Consider the following 20,356-nt stretch of genomic DNA (forward strand, 5'->3'; position numbering starts at 1 on the left):
GCCTTTAAATAACCAATGACCACCCTTTTCCCGCGGCGATTGGTACTTTGAACCGGAACGAGCTTGCTCACCATTGATGAGGATCGCCACCTTCACATAAAAGAAGTATAGCTACAACAACAACAACAACAAGGGATGCCTGGTCTGGCATCAGAGAAACCGGATGAGGCTGCTTAATAATTTTTTTTTAATTTTTAATTTAATTTAAATTTTTGTATATTTTGTAAAAAAAAAACAGCAAAGCACGAATACTTAGAAAATCATTTAAGGAGTTACCCAAAAAACAAACAATGTAGTCGCTGTTTGACCAAAGAAACAACTAGCCACCATGCCCAGAGGGATTGACAATAGAAAATATTCCCATCAAATTTACTCATTGCTAAAGGATTCCTCAGCCAAAATTCAAAAACAAGTCATCTCTTGTAATAAGTGTTATAATTTTACAAATATTGGTAGAACTTCAAATTTCATTCAATTTCAATTGTTCAAGATATTGATAAAAAAAAAACAAGCCATAGATCACATGTATATTAAAGGTCATGGGAGAAGCCGTTGTACAAAATTTAAACCAAATTGGATAATAACTGCGTCCTCTAAAAGCCCAAGAAGTCAAGATCCCAGATCGCTTTATATGGCAGCTATATCAGATTATTTTCCGATTTGCGCCATACTTACATAAGCACAGTTGTTGGAAATCATGACAAAATACTTCATGCAAAATTTCAGCCAAGTCGGATGAGAATTACGCCCTCTAACGGCTCAAGAAGTCAAGATCAAAGATCGGTTTATATGGCAGCTATACCAGGTTATGAACCGATTTAAATCATACTTATCACAGTGTCTGGAAGTGACACCAAAACACCACGTGCATTATTACAGTCAAATCGGATTAGAATTAGACCCAAGATCGGTTTATGGGGCAGTTATGACAGGTTAAGGACCGATTTGAACCATACTTAGCACAAATATTGGAAGTACCAAAACACCACGTGCAAAATTTCATTCAAATCGGACGAGAATTGCGCCCTCTAAAGGCCTGTGGTGGAAGGTATAAAAAATACTACAATTTCCGTACCATGATTGAACCAGTACCATTCCTGGGCGAATACTATATCCTTTTTGTAATTTTGTGCTTATAACAAAACTTTTATTTTAGATCTAAACATATCAATATTATTTAAATTTTCTGCCTAGAATGTCTGTTTTGTTTGGCGAACAGAATTTCTTGATATGTACTACGTGTAATCTTTTAAAAATCGATAACACTTCGCTGTAACACACAAAAAACATATCAGAGTTGTCTTTAGGCAATTTAAATGTCATTGTAAAGTTCAAAATCAATTAGGGAAGTGATTGTACATGGCCATCTTGTCTAACGAATGTTGCGAGAAGAATGTTGTAATTTTAAACATTGAACTTTGGGGGATTTATTTTTATGGCTTTCTTCCCCAACTAAAACGTTTTGTCAAGCAGCGGCAAGCAAAGAGTTTGCCCATCTCCAAAGTGCTAATGGCCATAAAATGTTCTTCAAGTGCGTTGACTTCATTCATTCAATGCACACACTAACTTGCACGCATATGAAATGGAAATAGCAACAAACAAACAAAATAGGGGAGGATTATAAAAATATATAGGGCTTGCAGCAATTCTAAACAAATACCATACCAGTACTACCAGCTAATAGATATCACAAATATACTTTGCACCATATTTGCAGTAGGAAACTCCAATAAGGCTGACAAATTCGCAGTTAGAAGCATATGTACATACATATGCATTGACAAAGCCCCAGTTATTTGTTGCTATTGTATATCGATTAAGTTCTACGGGAAGTGTTATGTAAATGGTCGTACCAATAATACAACTAGTATTAACTGCCATTACACATGAACAAGTGCAATTATGTCCAAAACAGTGATTGCGTTTAATATGTAGGGTTCATTTGACAATCAATGTGCGTGTTAAATCACGCTATTATCAAAATTAAACAACATTAAATATTGTTAATTCAAAGGTTTCTAAATCTAAACGTACCGTAGAACGACGAATCCTATGGCAAAATTGCAATTTTCTCATGCAAATTCCTTTGGGGAAAAACAGAGATACGTCTTCCATGTCAATGAGTACTGTCTAATTCATGTTTAAGCTCAATAATAATTCTTTATTTCCACCAGGTGGTAGAGAAGATTTACTCCTATAAAAATGTCTTACAAGATTAAAATACTTACACTTTTAGTCTTATGCAATTTAACAGAGAAAAATCCACAAACTCAACGTTTTGATAAAGGTAAATGCATTTTTTTTCAACGGCAAATAAATGCCGCTAACTTTTTTTTGTCTCTTGTTTTTTGCTTATTCGATTACACTTGCAGTAATCGGATAAAAGGTCTGTTCACATACTTTTCCAGTAAAAATTTGCAGGAGAGTAATAACAGGGGGCGCCCCGGTAGCCGAGTTGGCAGCGTACTTGGATTACCAGTGCAGGGGTCGTGGGTTCGATTCCCGCCAGAAGCCTTGATCTGTCGCTACTATGGTATCACCATGGACTTAAAATTGTCTAAGTGAGTCTGTAAAGAACAGTCTTTAATTTCTTTTGCTGTTTATTTGAATGAAACGGTTGGTTTTCAAAAAGCATCTATTCGACAAAACACTCCAGCAGAAATTTGCAGGCTCACAATTACCAAACACTTTAAACACTTTGAAAAGGTTTAGGTTAGGTTTAGATTATTATTACTTTATAAGTAGGCACAAATGGCACTTAACGTAGTTTAAGTTAGATTTAAAATAGATTGCTGATATTAATCCTCCCCATGCCACTATATTCACACCTAAGCCAGTAATTAATCAGCATGATGTGCACTCTAAATACTAAAAAGTAAGTAAGAAAAATAAAGTCAGGAATTCCGTTCTGCATACAAAATCCTTAATTGCTTTCCATTCCACGCCCCAAGTCGGTTCATGTCTGGTATTGTGTCCCAAATGCCTGTGTCTCTTAGCCAAGAAAGCCAGGCAATGACATAGGACATGCTCCAACGTCTCATCATCTTCCCCACATGCCAAACACATGATATCACTTGCTGCACCGATTTATCATAAGGGAGCTGGTAATGATACCGAAAGCTATACTGACCTTTCTTTTTTCCTTTCAGCAATGGCCTCGTCTTCTCAGAATCCCGATCAACCCATAGGTTTAACTGACTGATTTCCTGTATTGAACTGTGAACGCTTGAGGCATTACTCCTCCCGAGCCTCGTAGGAGAATTTCCATTCGCCGAGCATCAACATGGATTTCGAAGACTGCATAGCACAACAACTGATTTGAATGTCATCACCGCACACATTTGCCGTGGCTTCCCTCAGCCCAGGCCATGTGATAGGACGGTCCTCGTGGCACTGGACCTATCGAAAGCATTCGACACGGTCAGCCATGCCAAACTATTTGAGGACATCGCCAACATGTCCCTCCAGCCACGCCAGAAACGCTGGGTCGCGAATTATCTGTGAGGTCGCCAGTCATTTGTGGAATTTAGGGATAAGAAGTCGAAGCACCATAGAGTGAAACAGGGAGTTCCCCAAGGTGGGGTGATATCTCCGTCACTGTTTAACCTCTACCTATCCTCCATTCCACCCCCTCCAGACGGCATAGAGATCTATCATATGCGGACGATTGTTCGATCATGGCATCAGGCCACCCCACCCATTGTTGACATTTGCGATAGGTTAAACGTCTACCTCAACGGACTTTCCTCATATTTCGCTGCAAGAAATCTGAAGATATCAGCCACCAAATTTTCAGCCGCATTGTTCACTACAATTACGCTTGAGGTGAATACTGAGCTGACTGTGATGGTCGATGGAGAAATGATTCCGACCATCAAGTGTCCCAAAATACTTGGCGTCACATTTGACAGCTCATACACATTCTCCCCAAATGCCACAGCAATTTGCGACAAGGTCAAAAGTAGAAACAAGGATCTAAGTCACTTGCTGGCAGCACTTGGGGTGTAGACAAAGAAACCTTGTTGACCACGTACAAAGCAATTGGCCGGTCTGTGGTAAGTTATGTAGCACCAGTGTGGTCTCGGCAGCTTTGTGACACGCAGTGCAAAAATATTCGGATCTGTCAGAATGCCGCCCTCCGAACTGTGACGGGCTGTCTCCTCAGTTCTCATGTGGACCACCTCCATCAGGAGACAAAGATCCTACCAGTGCGAAGACATAACTACATGCTGTCTAAGCAATACCTTTTGGGCTGTTATCGCAGAGACCATCCAAATCATCATCTTGTGGATAGATATCCACATGATATGATCTAGAGCGTGAGGTTCAACGCTACAAGAGAGAACCTCTAGAACAAGCGGCATATCATGCAGGTCTAGACAACATTCATGAAAACACTGTAGCAGATGCGGTAGTTGGCTACCGAGTGAATGTAGTCCTTGGAGAACAACCGCCTCCTATTGAATCTGAAGAAATTGACCTCCCCCGGCAAACCAGAATAGTTCGGGCTCAATTACGTTCCGGCTAATGCAGCCGCCTCAACTCCTACAGAGCAAGGATTGATTACGACGTGCAAGATGTATGTCCCGATTGTAACCAGGGATCGCACGATACACGACACATGTTTAACTGCCCGGCCAGACCCACTCGACTCAGACCCAGATCCCTGTGAACGCAACCCATCTTAGTCGCAGAGTTCCTGGGTCTTAACACTCAACAGAATCAAGCAGACGAAAGATAGAACAGAATAAACTGCTACAACAACTACCAAAACTCCCATGGCAGCCGATTGTACGTACCGGATTGACCCGATGGATTTCTTCATCGGCAAAGGCTGCCGCCTCAGTGTTCAACACACTACTACAACAACAACAACCAAAATTCCAATGGAGTGACCAATTGGAAGGAGACATCTCGAAACTGGGTGTCAGAGATTGGAGGCACTAGGAAATCTATTCTACTTTCGACTAGAGGTATACATTTTCTGTGATTGCCAACTAAAGTATTTGCGCAAAATTTCAAACGTCTAGCTTTGCTCTTTCGAAAGTTAGCGTGCTTTCGCAAACCAAGAATATAAACTTCTTGGTTCTTTGCTTGGTTTTAGATCAATATTTCGGAATGACGACATAAGTATACCCCATTCACTGGTGGAGGAAATAAAAAGGAAACCCTTGCGCGATTGCTGTGAGCACCACACAGGCTGGAACATTGAGGTCCGACCTGTGTGGTGTCCATCTTTGCTTAGCTATAAGCTTAGCTGCGAGCTACCGGGCGCGTCCACAGGTTGCGGATAATGGAATACTCCGTACGGAGTAGCTGCAACGACAGTCGCGGACAATCAGCGTTATCGAGCAGAGAAGAGAGTCTCAGTGAGAGGCCGGGCGGCACCGGCTCCTGTACAAATACTGAGTGACTATAATGCTCGATATGACAAGGCGGGTTATAGGCGCCTTTAAATAACCTGTGGCCAACCTGTTCATGCGGCGATCGGTCCTTTGGATCGGAACGAGCTTGCTCACCCACAGGAGCTTGATGAGGATCGCCACCTTCACATGAAATTGTGGCTACAACAACATAAAAAGGAAAAGTGAATCGAACTAGAAGTTAAATACAAAATTTCCTCCTTAATAATGTTAGGATAGTCTCAATCTCATTTCCTGGGGATTAAGCATTTAAACGCTATACAGCCAACCAATTTTCTTCCAATTTTATATAAAAGATGATAGGCACTATGCGTTTTGAAAATAAATTCTCATCGAAAGCATTGAGGTTTTTCCAAAAAAGTCAATGACAGACATTATATGCTAGTAGCTAGCAGCTATAAAGAGTAAATAAAATTGATTACTCACTGTTTTATAGAAATATAAACTCAATAACTCGTCAATGTATTGTCTTTTTCCAGTTAAAAATAATCCTATTTACTTGTTATCACCATATTTCAATCGTCATCCATGAGCCCCAGTTCTGCTTCTATAATGATAAATTTCTTATGATGATCTTTAAACATCAATTTGGAGGAATCTTCTTCTTCCGCCTTTGTGTGCGCCCGTATAGTAAATACAAAAAAGAAGAAACAATTTCTCTGCCATGCATAGCCACACTGCACATAAAGTTCATTGTTCTGTATGGGTTGTTTGTACTGATGATCATCATACGACGTGTGTACCGCAACAGCAATAGGACGATGACGATGATGATGATGTTGCTATGCCGTTTATTCTCTCTTTTGCTTGCTGCTGTGGTTTTTGTTGTTTTTGGCAATGCTGCTGATTGCTCGTGAAAGTACTCGACAACGTTTTGTGGTAGCATTATTTATATTTTTCCATTTTGATTGTCTTGTTGCGCTATTGCTGCTGCTGATTTTTAATCTACTTCTCTGTTGCAGTTCATTTTGCAACACTCGACAACTATCGCTACAATTCATTTCTGTTCAAACATTTTGTTTTTGTGCTTTCTGTTGCACAGAGATGACTATTTGTTTTTGTATTTCTATTTTAACATTTTTAAAATAACTCCATGAGTCTCCTGTTCTCTGGCGGCTGTTGGTTGATTGGCCAGCCGCTGCCACATGCTGATTTGTTGTTGCTATTGAAGACAATTTTAATGTCATGCTACTTACACTATTTTCTTTTCCGGCCAAAATCCCAATATTCTGCTTGTTTGGGAATACACTTTTGTAGCGAAGAATGTGTACAATGGGGGAAACACACGAGGAGGCTTTCACATGGCACTTCCACTCATTGCAAGGAATGCATGACACATTTTATAGTTTTATGGTATAACCGGCTTTGCATGTTCGTATTGACATACTAAAGTGTTAGTTAATTAGTCCTTTCACCTATTACAGTGCACCTACACGGAAAAAATTTCAATCACGAAAATGACAATATCAGAGTTTTTGAAAAAGGTGATTGAAAAAAAACTGCAATTAAAAAGATTACGTATTCAATTAAAACAAGTAAAAAAGGGCATTAAGTTCAGCGGGCCGAACTTTGGATACCCACCACGTCGGGTATTTATGTAAACCCCCTATCGTCACAATCCAATTAAAATTGAATAACTTATGCACCCAAATTCGGCACGAACATTGGGTGGTCTAATAAATAAAATTAATTTTCAAATATGTATAACAAAATATTGGTCTTTCTGGCAGCTATATCCAAATATGAACCGATCTGAACCGATCTGAAACATATCGATCATATTTTATTCAGGTCCCGAGAACTCATATACAAGTGACATTTTTAGACAATAAATCTGCTTTTTATGGGATTAAAACCCTAATTGGAAGATCGGTCCATATGACAGCTATATATATATAAACGAAGGTAGGGAGGCTCAAAACATCTCACTGTTTCAAATTTCAGCGAAATCGGGTCATAAATAAAGTTTTTATGGGCTCCGGATCTTTTATCGGCAGATTGGTCTATATGGCAGCTATATCTAAATATAGTTCGATCTGAACCAAATTTAAGTCCGATGTTGGTTGGCCTAAAACTACACATTATTTCAAATTTCGGCGAAATCGGTTAAAAATAAAGCTTTTATGGACTTCAGACCCTTTATCGGGAGATCGGTCTGTATGGCAGCTATATTTAAATATAGTCAGTTCTAAACCATATTATTTGGGTCAAATGTCGGGAGGCTTAAGATAACCCACTGTTTCAAATTTTAGTGAAATCGGGTAATAAATAAAGCTTTTATGGGTATCAGGGCCTTTATCGGCAGATTGGTCTGAACCATATTTGGATCAGATGTCGGGAGGCTTGAAATAACTCACTGTTTCAAAATTCAGCGAATTCGGGTAATAAATAAAGCTTCTATTGATTTCAGATCCTTTATAGGCAGATCGGTATATATAAATATAGTCCGCTCTGAACCATATTTGGATCAGATGTCGGGAAGCTTTAAACTACTCAGTTTCAAATTTCAAGGAATTCGTAAAAAATAAAGCATTTATGGGCATTAGACCCTTTATCGGCAGATCAGTCTATTTAGCAGCTATATCCAAACATGGTCCGATTTGGCCCATTCAAGAACAAACTAGCGTGCATCATAAAGACGTATCTGTGCCAAATATCAGCTCAATATCTAAATTTTTGAAGGCTGTAGAGTGATAACAACAGATGGACGGACAGACACACGGACAACACTACACGTGGACAATATATATGTGACGCATTGTACTATCATGCACCATGATGTATGATATTAGCAGTGAATTTGTAGTTAACAAGAGACTGAAACCCGTTATACTTCAGAATTTCCCGGTACATTTTATATTTTTTTATATTTACCACATTGCTTCGGACAAGCGCCTAGAAAGAACATATGACCTCTGGCCGACCATGACATTTAAATCGTACCAGTACAACGATCGGGGTCCGATAACGGATTGAAGCTTATAGACTTTGCCGCGTTAAACCGCATGGTAGTTGGCAGCACCAGGTTTAACAGCGTAATATATACAAGCTCTCATGGCCTTATCTCCGATCAAAAAAATGAAAAACCAAATTGACCCGTTTTGTTATATATAGGACAGTCATTCCGGGTGTAAGAAGAACGATAAATCCAAGGAGTAACAAGTAAAAGCGTGCTAAGTTCAACCGGGCCGAATCTTTTTTACACTCCACCATGGATTGCATGTGTCATAAAAAAACAACACCTCCAAAATTTCAAGCAAATCGAGTAATTGCGCCCTACAGAGGCTCAAAAAGTCAAATTGGGAGATCGGTTCACATGACCGCTATATCAGGTTATATACCGATTTAGACCATAGACAGTTGTTTAGACAGTTGTTGGAAGTCATACCAAAGCGACATATGCAAAGTTTCAACCATATTGATAAGCATTTCGCCTTCGAGAAGCCCAAGAAGTCTAATCGGAAGATCGGTTTATATGGCGGCTTTATCAATATTTAGACTGATTTAGTCCATACTTAACACAGTTGTTGGAAGTCGAAATAAAACACTTTATGCAGAATTTCGGGCAAATCGGATAAGAATTGCGCCCTCTAGAGGCTAAAAAAGTCTATCCGGGAGATCGGCTTATATCGCGGCTATATCAGCTGATGGACTGATATAGACTATACTTGGCACAAATGTTGCAAGTCATACCAAAACACTTCATGCAAAATTTCAGCCAAATCGGATAAGAACTGTGCCCTCTAGAAGCTCTAGAAGTCAAGACCCAAGGTCGGTTTATATGGCAGCTATATCAGGTTATGAACCGATTTATACCATACTGAGCACAGTTGTCGGATGTGATACCAAAATACCACGTGAAGGGCATTAAGTTCAGCGGGCCGAAATTTGGATACCCACCACGTCGGGTATTTATGTAAACCCCCTATCGTCACAATCCAATTAAAATTGAATAACTTATGCACCCAAATTCGGCACGAACATTGGGTGGTCTAATAAATAAAATTAATTTTCAAATATGTATAACAAAATATTGGTCTTTCTGGCAGCTATATCCAAATATGAACCGATCTGAACCGATCTGAAACATATCGATCATATTTTATTCAGGTCCCGAGAACTCATATACAAGTGACATTTTTAGACAATAAATCTGCTTTTTATGGGATTAAAACCCTAATTGGAAGATCGGTCCATATGACAGCTATATATATATAAACGAAGGTAGGGAGGCTCAAAACATCTCACTGTTTCAAATTTCAGCGAAATCGGGTCATAAATAAAGTTTTTATGGGCTCCGGATCTTTTATCGGCAGATTGGTCTATATGGCAGCTATATCTAAATATAGTTCGATCTGAACCAAATTTAAGTCCGATGTTGGTTGGCCTAAAACTACACATTATTTCAAATTTCGGCGAAATCGGTTAAAAATAAAGCTTTTATGGACTTCAGACCCTTTATCGGGAGATCGGTCTGTATGGCAGCTATATTTAAATATAGTCAGTTCTAAACCATATTATTTGGGTCAAATGTCGGGAGGCTTAAGATAACCCACTGTTTCAAATTTTAGTGAAATCGGGTAATAAATAAAGCTTTTATGGGTATCAGGGCCTTTATCGGCAGATTGGTCTGAACCATATTTGGATCAGATGTCGGGAGGCTTGAAATAACTCACTGTTTCAAAATTCAGCGAATTCGGGTAATAAATAAAGCTTCTATTGATTTCAGATCCTTTATAGGCAGATCGGTATATATAAATATAGTCCGCTCTGAACCATATTTGGATCAGATGTCGGGAAGCTTTAAACTACTCAGTTTCAAATTTCAAGGAATTCGTAAAAAATAAAGCATTTATGGGCATTAGACCCTTTATCGGCAGATCAGTCTATTTAGCAGCTATATCCAAACATGGTCCGATTTGGCCCATTCAAGAACAAACTAGCGTGCATCATAAAGACGTATCTGTGCCAAATATCAGCTCAATATCTAAATTTTTGAAGGCTGTAGAGTGATAACAACAGATGGACGGACAGACACACGGACAACACTACACGTGGACAATATATATGTGACGCATTGTACTATCATGCACCATGATGTATGATATTAGCAGTGAATTTGTAGTTAACAAGAGACTGAAACCCGTTATACTTCAGAATTTCCCGGTACATTTTATATTTTTTTATATTTACCACATTGCTTCGGACAAGCGCCTAGAAAGAACATATGACCTCTGGCCGACCATGACATTTAAATCGTACCAGTACAACGATCGGGGTCCGATAACGGATTGAAGCTTATAGACTTTGCCGCGTTAAACCGCATGGTAGTTGGCAGCACCAGGTTTAACAGCGTAATATATACAAGCTCTCATGGCCTTATCTCCGATCAAAAAAATGAAAAACCAAATTGACCCGTTTTGTTATATATAGGACAGTCATTCCGGGTGTAAGAAGAACGATAAATCCAAGGAGTAACAAGTAAAAGCGTGCTAAGTTCAACCGGGCCGAATCTTTTTTACACTCCACCATGGATTGCATGTGTCATAAAAAAACAACACCTCCAAAATTTCAAGCAAATCGAGTAATTGCGCCCTACAGAGGCTCAAAAAGTCAAACTGGGAGATCGGTTCACATGACCGCTATATCAGGTTATATACCGATTTAGACCATAGACAGTTATTTAGACAGTTGTTGGAAGTCATACCAAAGCGACATATGCAAAGTTTCAACCATATTGATAAGCATTTCGCCTTCGAGAAGCCCAAGAAGTCTAATCGGAAGATCGGTTTATATGGCGGCTTTATCAATATTTAGACTGATTTAGTCCATACTTAACACAGTTGTTGGAAGTCGAAATAAAACACTTTATGCAGAATTTCGGGCAAATCGGATAAGAATTGCGCCCTCTAGAGGCTAAAAAAGTCTATCCGGGAGATCGGCTTATATCGCGGCTATATCAGCTGATGGACTGATATAGACTATACTTGGCACAAATGTTGCAAGTCATACCAAAACACTTCATGCAAAATTTCAGCCAAATCGGATAAGAACTGTGCCCTCTAGAAGCTCTAGAAGTCAAGACCCAAGGTCGGTTTATATGGCAGCTATATCAGGTTATGAACCGATTTATACCATACTGAGCACAGTTGTCGGATGTGATACCAAAATACCACGTGGAAAATCGGACAAGAATTGCGCCCTCTAGAAGCCCAAGAAATCAAGGCCCAAGATCGGTTTATATGGCAGCTTTATCAAAACATGAACCGATTTGGCCCATTTACAATCCCAACCGACCTACACTAATAAGAAGTATTAGTGCAAAATTTCAAGCGCCTAGCTTTACTCCTTCGAATGTTAGCGTGCTTTCGAGGGACGGGCGGACGGACATGGCTACATCGACTTAAAATGTCATGACGTTCAAGAATATATATACTATATGGGGTCTGAGACGCATATTACGAGTTTTTATAAACGGAATGACGAAATTAATATACCCCCATCCTATGGTGGAGAGTATAAAAATCGATTTGTAACATTACCTTATTGCAGCAAAGGTTTACATATAAACGTGGCCAGAAATGTACGATCCATCACAAATCATTGGGAACGCAATGGAAAATTAAGCGAAATCTGTAAAAGACTACCAGAAACCAAGAAGAATCAAGGCACGGGATAACTATGAATACCACACAAACTGGAACTTTGAGCTCCTGCCTGTGTGATGTTCTCAGTTATCACGACAGGTCCACAGGTTGCAAATAATGGAATGCTCCATACGGAGTAGCTGTAACTGCAGTCGCGGTATCAAGTGGAGAGTCTTAGTGAGAGATACTGAGTGCATATGAGGCTCGATATGACAAGGCGAGTTATTGGCGCTTTAAAAAAACCCAATGCCGCGCCACGGGACAGCTGTGATCACCAAACAGGCTGAAACATTGGGATTCGATCTATAAGGTGTTGATTGCTGCCACGAGAAGCTTAGCTGCGAGCTACCGGGCGCGTCCACAGGTTACGGATAGTGGAATGCTCCATACGGAGTAGCTGCAAAGGAAGTCGCAGACAATCAGCGGTTGCGAGCGGAGAGTCTCAGTGAGAGGCTGGGCGGCACCGGCTCTTGCACAAATACTGAATGCTTATAATGCTTAATCAAGTACAAGTTTTTTTGCTATTGTCTAAAAAAAATCGCGAAACAATTTTTGATTTTCAACGCAAAAACGCACATAGTATCAGCCTTAAGAAGTCCTTTGAAAATGGGCCTGATGGTAAACGTAGAAGAAGAAGATCAAAACTCTGATGGAAAGATCAAGCGGAGAAAGACATTTTGAAAATAGGTGCTAACAATTGAAGAATGAGCGGACAAGACAGAGGCGATTGGAAATCTATTCTGATATCGATTAATGGAATAAACGATCTATGCCAGCCAACTTAGTAAGTACGAATTGGTAAAGCAAAACATGAAACATTTCAAAAGAAAAATTAGAGCGCTTAATTACCCTAAACCGCTAATTAGCTTGTATGCTACTCAAGCCATATTAAATTAGTCGCAAATCCATTAGATATTTTAAGTGTTTCCTTATTGGACAGTATCGTAACCCGACAATTCTCAAAAACATTTATATAGTTCTGTACCAAGGATAGACACACTTCTTAAAATGCCAACATATTATTTTTATGAAATTTTGGGATATCTTTTTGTTTTTAAACCTTAATTTCCTGTGGAAAAGATAAGTGCTCTTTTCTCTGGACCAGAATGGTAAAAAAATATATATAAAAAAAAGATAAGTATAATATATATATAATAATATTAATCAGGGTTTTATGAAAAAAAAAATATAAAAAATAAATCGTCTCGTCTCCACTTCACCTAAATTTAATGGGGCAATAGAAAATCTGAGAATTAGACAATTACTATATTTATGTATGTATGTAGGTCAACAACTAGAAGAGATATTTTAACCTCCAAAAGCTGAGTGAAGATACTTATCGCAAAAAATAAAACTATGAGTGGCACACAAATATGTACAGAAAAGAAAGAATGGTGTATCGTATGTATGAACACAGAAATTTGTGTATTTCTTAGTTATGCAAATAAATCAAAAGAACAAAACGAAAATTAACGAACACTGACTGAAACAGAGAGAAACCCAAAAACAAAAACGTTGCTGCGGTTCTCTATGAGCGCCCAAAAACCGGCATATGCCAGTTATAGCCATCGCCACAACATTCAACAAAAGCAAAACACGATTGAAACTTAATCGAACAAGGTGCAAGACGAGGAGGTGGGTAATAAAAAAATACAACAACTACATCAATGAGAAAACCGCACATAATTGTATCGCGAATAAAGCGGAGGTGTTGGTCTCAAATCGCCAACAAGACCTTGCGCTTCTAGTAGAGGCAGAGAAAAAAACCAATAGATTGATATATGTGTATCGAATCCCCCATAGATTGATGACGTAAACCAACTTCCAATGGCTAAGTACTTCAATTATTTTGCTAGCTAGGCGTAGAATGCCAGAAAAAGGACAACTTGACAGCATGGTCATGGCTGAGTTTGGTGGCGTGTGGCATGAATACACAAATGAGCACAATGGAATGTTAGTCATATACTAGATGACACATCTATTTGTTCAACCACATATGTTCATCACCCGTTTATATTTTCTAATAAAACGAATACTGGTCATTAATAGAAAGGCTTTGGTTTATTTTGAATAACAATACAAAACGCCAATGTCCCCAATGTCTCCAAAACCAGATACGAGATAAACCGAGTCGAGCTAACCACACACGCACTCAACACATCATAAGCCAAACCCATTTTCTCTGCATTTACACAAAAAAAAGATTCAAGAATCTTAAAAGAGGCCAAAAACACCACAGCACAAGACGATGTTGAATATCTTAGCCCCCACGAGAAAAATATATGTTTTCTGCTCCCCGCCACGCAAGGCAACGGCGTCCTCTCCTTCACCAACGAAGACTTTTTTAGGAGGATTATCGTCAATACAAATGCAACTGCTGCAAACATCATCCCCTTCATAAGTAAAATGTATGCGTCAGCTTAAAAAAGAAGTGGAAAAAGAAAACGATATAAAAAACATCCACCTCTCACGCACGCATACATAGTCACATTTACTTTTCTCGCAACACAGGAATTGGAAAAAATATGAAACCATATGCAATGTCATATGCATAGGAATTTTTTAGGAAACCGGCTAATTTTCTAGTTATTTTGGCAACACACAACAGCATGCATACTACTAATGCACTAATGCTTTTATTGTTTTGTTGGCACATTACATTCTTTTCATTCCTTGAAGTTCAACATTTCTCAATAATTAATCATCTTTTGTACGGTTTTGCCAAACTTTTTCGTTGTCATTTTAGGACTAGTTACACTTTAAAATTCTTCTTTCTCTTTCACACTCACACTTATTCAGATTGCAACCGGGAGTTATACTCTCACTCACCTTTTCACACCAATAAAATTGTGAAAATTCGATTTCTTGCTTGCAAGCGGCGGCAGCGGCTTGTTTTATGCTCTTTTATCTTTTTTCAAATTTTAAAACTACACTCCGGATTATGTTACACACTATTTTTCTCTGTTTTTAATGTTTAATTTATTCAGAATAGTCAAGAATTCGGATAAAGTTCGGCCAGGTTTTTGCCCATGTGGTGACTTGCGTGTTCTTCTGAATGCGCGATACTTATGATAGGGAGAATTAAAAGTAGACATTCGACTAATCGATTAATCGAAAGAAAGAGAGGCGATACAATTTTTTTTTAGTGGTAAACAATTGATTTATCGATTTTTTCCCGTCTGGGCGTCTGAACCCAATCAAAAAATCGAGAGCCAGCGTCAGATGCCGTGTTTCATTTGAATATTTGTACTATTGTAATATATAGTGCAAATCACGATATTATTATGTGTTATCACATCGACACCACTAGTGTCTAACAGCCTTATCGACTAAATAGGTTTATTTGACGGTTTTATAACGTAAATCTATCAAATAAACCTATTTCAAGTCTACATTAAGCTTAGTCAATAAGGTTGTTAGACACTATCGGCCTTATTCACAAAAGTTAATATAGATTTGAAATAGGTTTATTTGATAGATTTCTTAGAAGTCCAAAACAGAATGAGCGCGATGAGCTTTGGTTTTGAGTGTCATATTTTTCACGGTTACTTTTTTGGAATACTTCAAAAATCTTAATGAAAACATAAGACTTATATGAAGATTTTTTCATAAGTAATGGGGAAATGTCCTACTGAATGAAATCAAAAAAATGTAATCAAGAAAAAATGTCGCGAAAACGAACACAGTACCAGCCATAAGGCCGTAAAACTACCTTTTTTATAAACTCTGACATTCTAGGTGAATGTCAGACTGAGTATGAAGAAGACTTGCACTGAAATTCTATCCAGAATATAACGGAATAGGGATGCAGCGTAAGGCCCCTTATAAACACATAAGCATTATCCCCGTCCGAAACCTTGTTTGGCATTGAATGGTTCGGAGAGGTGTTTTACTAAGGAACGGGTATCAGCAATCAATTTTTCTGGGATACTAAATTCAGAAACGGCTATGCAGTAGTTGGCGAAAAGATGGTAAGTTTCGACCTATCCTTCACGGTACTTTTGCAGGATTTGGCGCAGTTTGAATATCTGCTCTGTAATGGATTTACCAGTTCTAAAGCAGCATTGATAGGCCCAACATCTCGTTGACTTTCGATTTTAACCTTTCCCACGATAGGCTTTGAATGCAATGGGAAGGAGACTTATTCCTCTGTAGTTGGCACATACTGTCTTATCTCCCTTCTTGTGTACGAGTCATAGCAGGGTGAAGTCCCAATCAATGGCTACGCGTTCTTCAAACCAGATCACGCGGACGCGAAATGCAGGCACGTTGTAAGCTTGCCACAGGTCTTAAATAGTTCAGCTGTCAACCCATTTGCTCCTGTTGCTGTTTTTTTTCTCAGTTGTGTTGTTGTTGTAACCACATTTGCATGTGGAGGTGGCGATCTCGTCATGCTCCTGTAGATGAGTAAGCTCGTTCCGGTCCAAATAACAGATCGCCGTAGGAACAGGTTGGCCACTGGTTAGTTAAAGACGCCAATGACCTGCCTTGTCATAACGAGCATCATAGGCGCGCAGTACTTGTGCAAAAGCCGGTGCCGCCCGGCCTCTCACAGAGACTCTCCGTTCGATACCGCTGAGTGTCCGCGGCTGCCGTTGCAGCAGCTCCGCATGGAGCATTCCAATATCTGCAACCTGTGGACGCGGCCGGTAGCTCGCAGCTAAGCTTCTCGTAACAGCATTGAACACCACACAGATCGGACCTCTATGTTCCAGCTTGTGTGGTGCTCCCAGCTGCCACTTGCACCTCATTCTGATATGAATTCTATACTCGTACCGTCATCAGGCATTGATTCTAACGGATACTAGCAGCAGGGAAACATTTTCTTCCCATGTCCTTAACACAATATATGTATACATTAGCAGTCCCATGGCAGCCGGTTGTACGTACCGGATTGACCCGATGGAATCCTCCATCGGCAAGGGCTGCCGTCTCGGTGTAAAACACACTGCTACAACAACAACAACAACATTAGCAGATTGCTTTTATTGTTTCTGCAGAAGGATGTGCCTGTACCAAAGCTATCGGTTTTATGTTTAATTCTTTGGCAATTACTTCTACATCTCTATTCCCGCGCACTAACGTTTTTGCATTTCTTTTTATTTTTACGGAATATACGTTTCTTTTCTATCCTTTTCTCCCGATACCTCTCCTGTACATGGGTCGTTGCTACTGATTGCAAAGTTGCTTTATCTTAGCATATCAACTCTCATGGTCGTACCATGAGTTGGGGGAGGCTTCAGGTATCCAAGTATGATTTTCGCTGGGTCAGTCGGGTAGAGAATGCCGTTGCCATTTGCTGCGTTTGCAGTTTTTCAACCTTCAGCTCCAATGTCAAATCGTCTTTTCTCGCCACTTTTAGATGGGTGCGAACCTTAACTATAGCAAAATAATGATCCGAACTTATGTTCGCTCCTCGGATGTATCGTACACCTTATAATATATTCACATCTATTGTGGATGAACGCCTGCCATCTATTAGAAGTTGGTCTATTTGCTTTCAAACTTATTGATCGGGGGACAATCATGTGACCTTGTGATTTAAGCGATGCTGATGCTGCTACCAGTACTACTAAATTTCCCATAAACATTCCATTAAGGAGCAGGGGATATTTCCTCATACCTATGAGTGCAGTCCTATTAAAATTTAAGCTCAATGATAAAGTGGAGGCTGGTTTCCGATAGTCAGACCAAAGATATTCGCTCTTCCGGTCTTGGCGTTAAAGTCTCCTAGAATAATTTTAATGTTATTTGCGTTTTGATGTCTTTTGCCTGTTCGTCCTTGTCTTCTGTCGGGGCATGGTCGCAGATATGACTGGTATTAAACAATTTGGATTTAATAGGAATTGTGGCTAGTATATCATCCACCAAGTTAATCTAAAGACAATATTTTTCCGTCTCCAACTAAACACAAATCCTCAGTCTAACTCCTGGCTTGCATTCTGACAGCTATAGTACAGCGCGTCACCTTTCGGTGTTGTTTTGGAAGTGTAAATCACGATTAATCGGTTCTCCATTGTCAAGACCATTGTATAAAAAAAAGAGATTTACTAAGCGGCAAGGAATTTTATTTCAATATACGGTGTTTTTTACAACGTTTCACTTGATTTTAAATTAAATATTTTTGTATGTAAAATAAAAAATTTAGTCTTAATTCTAATAAATGCAACAGTTCCAAAAACAGTATGGAAGTTATTCCTAACAAAAAGGCACATACATAAATCGTCACCATTCGATAGTCAATAAATGCACATTTTCCCCATTTAAATATAAGGAGCTTTGGTCGGTATTTTTTCTTACATGCGGAAAACACCAAATTTGGTACGATCGCCTGGATTGTTAAGGGCTGTTTTCAAACTTAATCCCAAAACTTGGCGAGTATTGGCGGGATCTATAATACCATCGTCCCACAAGCGCGCAGTACTATAATAGGGAGAACCCTCCTTTTCAAATGTCTCAATAATGGGGGCCTTCAGTTTATTAGCTTCGGCTTCGGTGAACTCCTTTCCAGAACGCTTTCTTTGATCGGCAGTAATTTGTGCTAAAACATTAGCTGCTTGTGTACCGCCCATAACTGATATACGTGAATTGGGCCACATGAAAAGAAATCTTGGCGAGTATGCTCTTCCACACATGCCTAGAAAACAAGCAAAACATGCCTAAATAATAAAATACCAAGAGAACTTGTTTTAGTGTACTCACCATAGTTTCCAGCGCCATAGGAACCCCCAATAATGACTGTGAATTTGGGAACATTTGCACATGCTACTGCTGTTACCATTTTGGCTCCATTCTTTGCAATACCATGGGCTTCGGCATCACGACCAACCATGAAACCGGTGATATTTTGTAGAAATACCAATGGTATGTTTCTTTGGGCACATAGCTGTATAAAATGGGCGCCCTTTAGGGCACTTTCCGAGAATAAAACACCATTGTTACCCACAATGCCAACGGTATGACCATAAAGTTTTGCAAAACCACACACCAAAGTTTCGCCATACAACTTTTTGAACTCGGTAAATCGGCTTCCATCGACTATGCGTGCGATCACTTCGCGTACATCAAAACTCTTGGTAAGGTTTGGCCCAACAATTCCATATAATTCTCGAGGGTCGTATTTAGGTTCTTCAACTTCAGCCTCAAAAGAGTTGGTAGCCGCTTTAATTGTCTTTTTGCTCGAATAAATCAAGTTCTCGTCATAAGCATTTGTTGCTGGTAAATTTAAATTGCTCACTACTTGTCGAGCCAAATAGAGAGCATGCTCATCATCGACAGCATAATGATCAGTAACTCCTGAAGTTTTGCAATGTAAATCGGCACCGCCTAAATCCTCGGCTGAGACCTCTTCTCCAGTGGCAGCCTTTACTAAAGGTGGGCCAGCCAGAAAAATAGTTCCTTGCTTTTTAACAATAATACTTTCATCAGCCATTGCGGGAACATAAGCCCCACCAGCAGTACAACTACCCATAACAACGGCAATTTGTGGAATACCTAGTCCCGACATATTCGCTTGATTAAAGAAAATTCGTCCAAAATGTAACTTGTCGGGAAAAACTTCAGCTTGACGTGGTAAATTGGCGCCGCCAGAATCCACAAGGTATACACATGGTAGTCTATTTTCTTGGGCGACTTCCTGAGCTCGCAAATGTTTCTTGACCGTTATGGGATAATAGGATCCTCCCTTGACGGTAGCATCATTTGCCACAACTACACATTCAGTTCTGAAAAGTTTTTTTTGTTAAATTTATAAATAAAACTTTTTAAAAATATGTTTAAAAAAAACAGGTTAAGTTCGCTGATCCAAATGTTTCTAAAAAGTAGGGTCCACATTTCTCATATCCCAAAGTAGCACTCACAGAAAGCCTAATGAGGCTAAAAAACGAGTCTTGCTCTCTTAATTTTATTTAAGAGAAACAACTTTTTTATACCCTCCACCATATGATGGGGGTATACCAATTTCGTCATTATGTTTGTAACACCTCGAAATATGCGTCTAAGACCCCATAAAGTTTATATATTCTTGATCGTTGTGACATTTTAAGTCGAACTATCCATGTCCGTCCGTCGTTCCGTCCGTCTGTCTGTCGAAATCACGCTAACTTTTGAAGGAGTATAGCTATCCGCTTGAAATTTCGCACAAATACTTCTTATTAGTGTTGGTCGGTTGGGATTGTAAATGGGCCAAGATCGGTTTATATGGCAGCTATATCAAAACATAGACCAATGTTTTGATATAGCTGCCATATAAACCGATCTTGGGTCTTGACTTCTTGAGCCTCTAGA

General features: G+C 39.3%; 1 protein-coding gene across 6 annotated transcripts in view; it reads right to left on the minus strand.

Moving 5' to 3' along the window:
- The window catches only part of LOC106095920 (probable methylcrotonoyl-CoA carboxylase beta chain, mitochondrial), a 46,531-nt gene that overhangs the window by 24,622 nt on the left and 1,553 nt on the right, over window positions 1-20,356 (minus strand). For 2 of the 6 annotated variants that reach the window (XM_059369454.1, XM_013263392.2), the window contains exon 1: window positions 14,900-15,158. The exons of 2 other annotated variants lie outside the window; for them this stretch is intronic. Coding sequence is in view for 1 of the 4 variants with exons in the window: in XM_013263369.2 (XP_013118823.2) it covers window positions 18,367-18,707; window positions 18,773-19,794 (1,363 nt within the window). In the remaining 3 variants the exon portion in view is untranslated. Of the gene's footprint in view, window positions 1-6,619; window positions 6,853-14,899; window positions 15,159-18,116; window positions 18,708-18,772; window positions 19,795-20,356 lie in introns of those variants that run through there. 2 more of the 6 variants (XM_013263400.2, XM_013263369.2) reach the window with 2 other exon arrangements.

This window comes from Stomoxys calcitrans, chromosome 5, assembly GCF_963082655.1.
Source record: "Stomoxys calcitrans chromosome 5, idStoCalc2.1, whole genome shotgun sequence".
NCBI lineage: Eukaryota > Metazoa > Arthropoda > Insecta > Diptera > Muscidae > Stomoxys > Stomoxys calcitrans.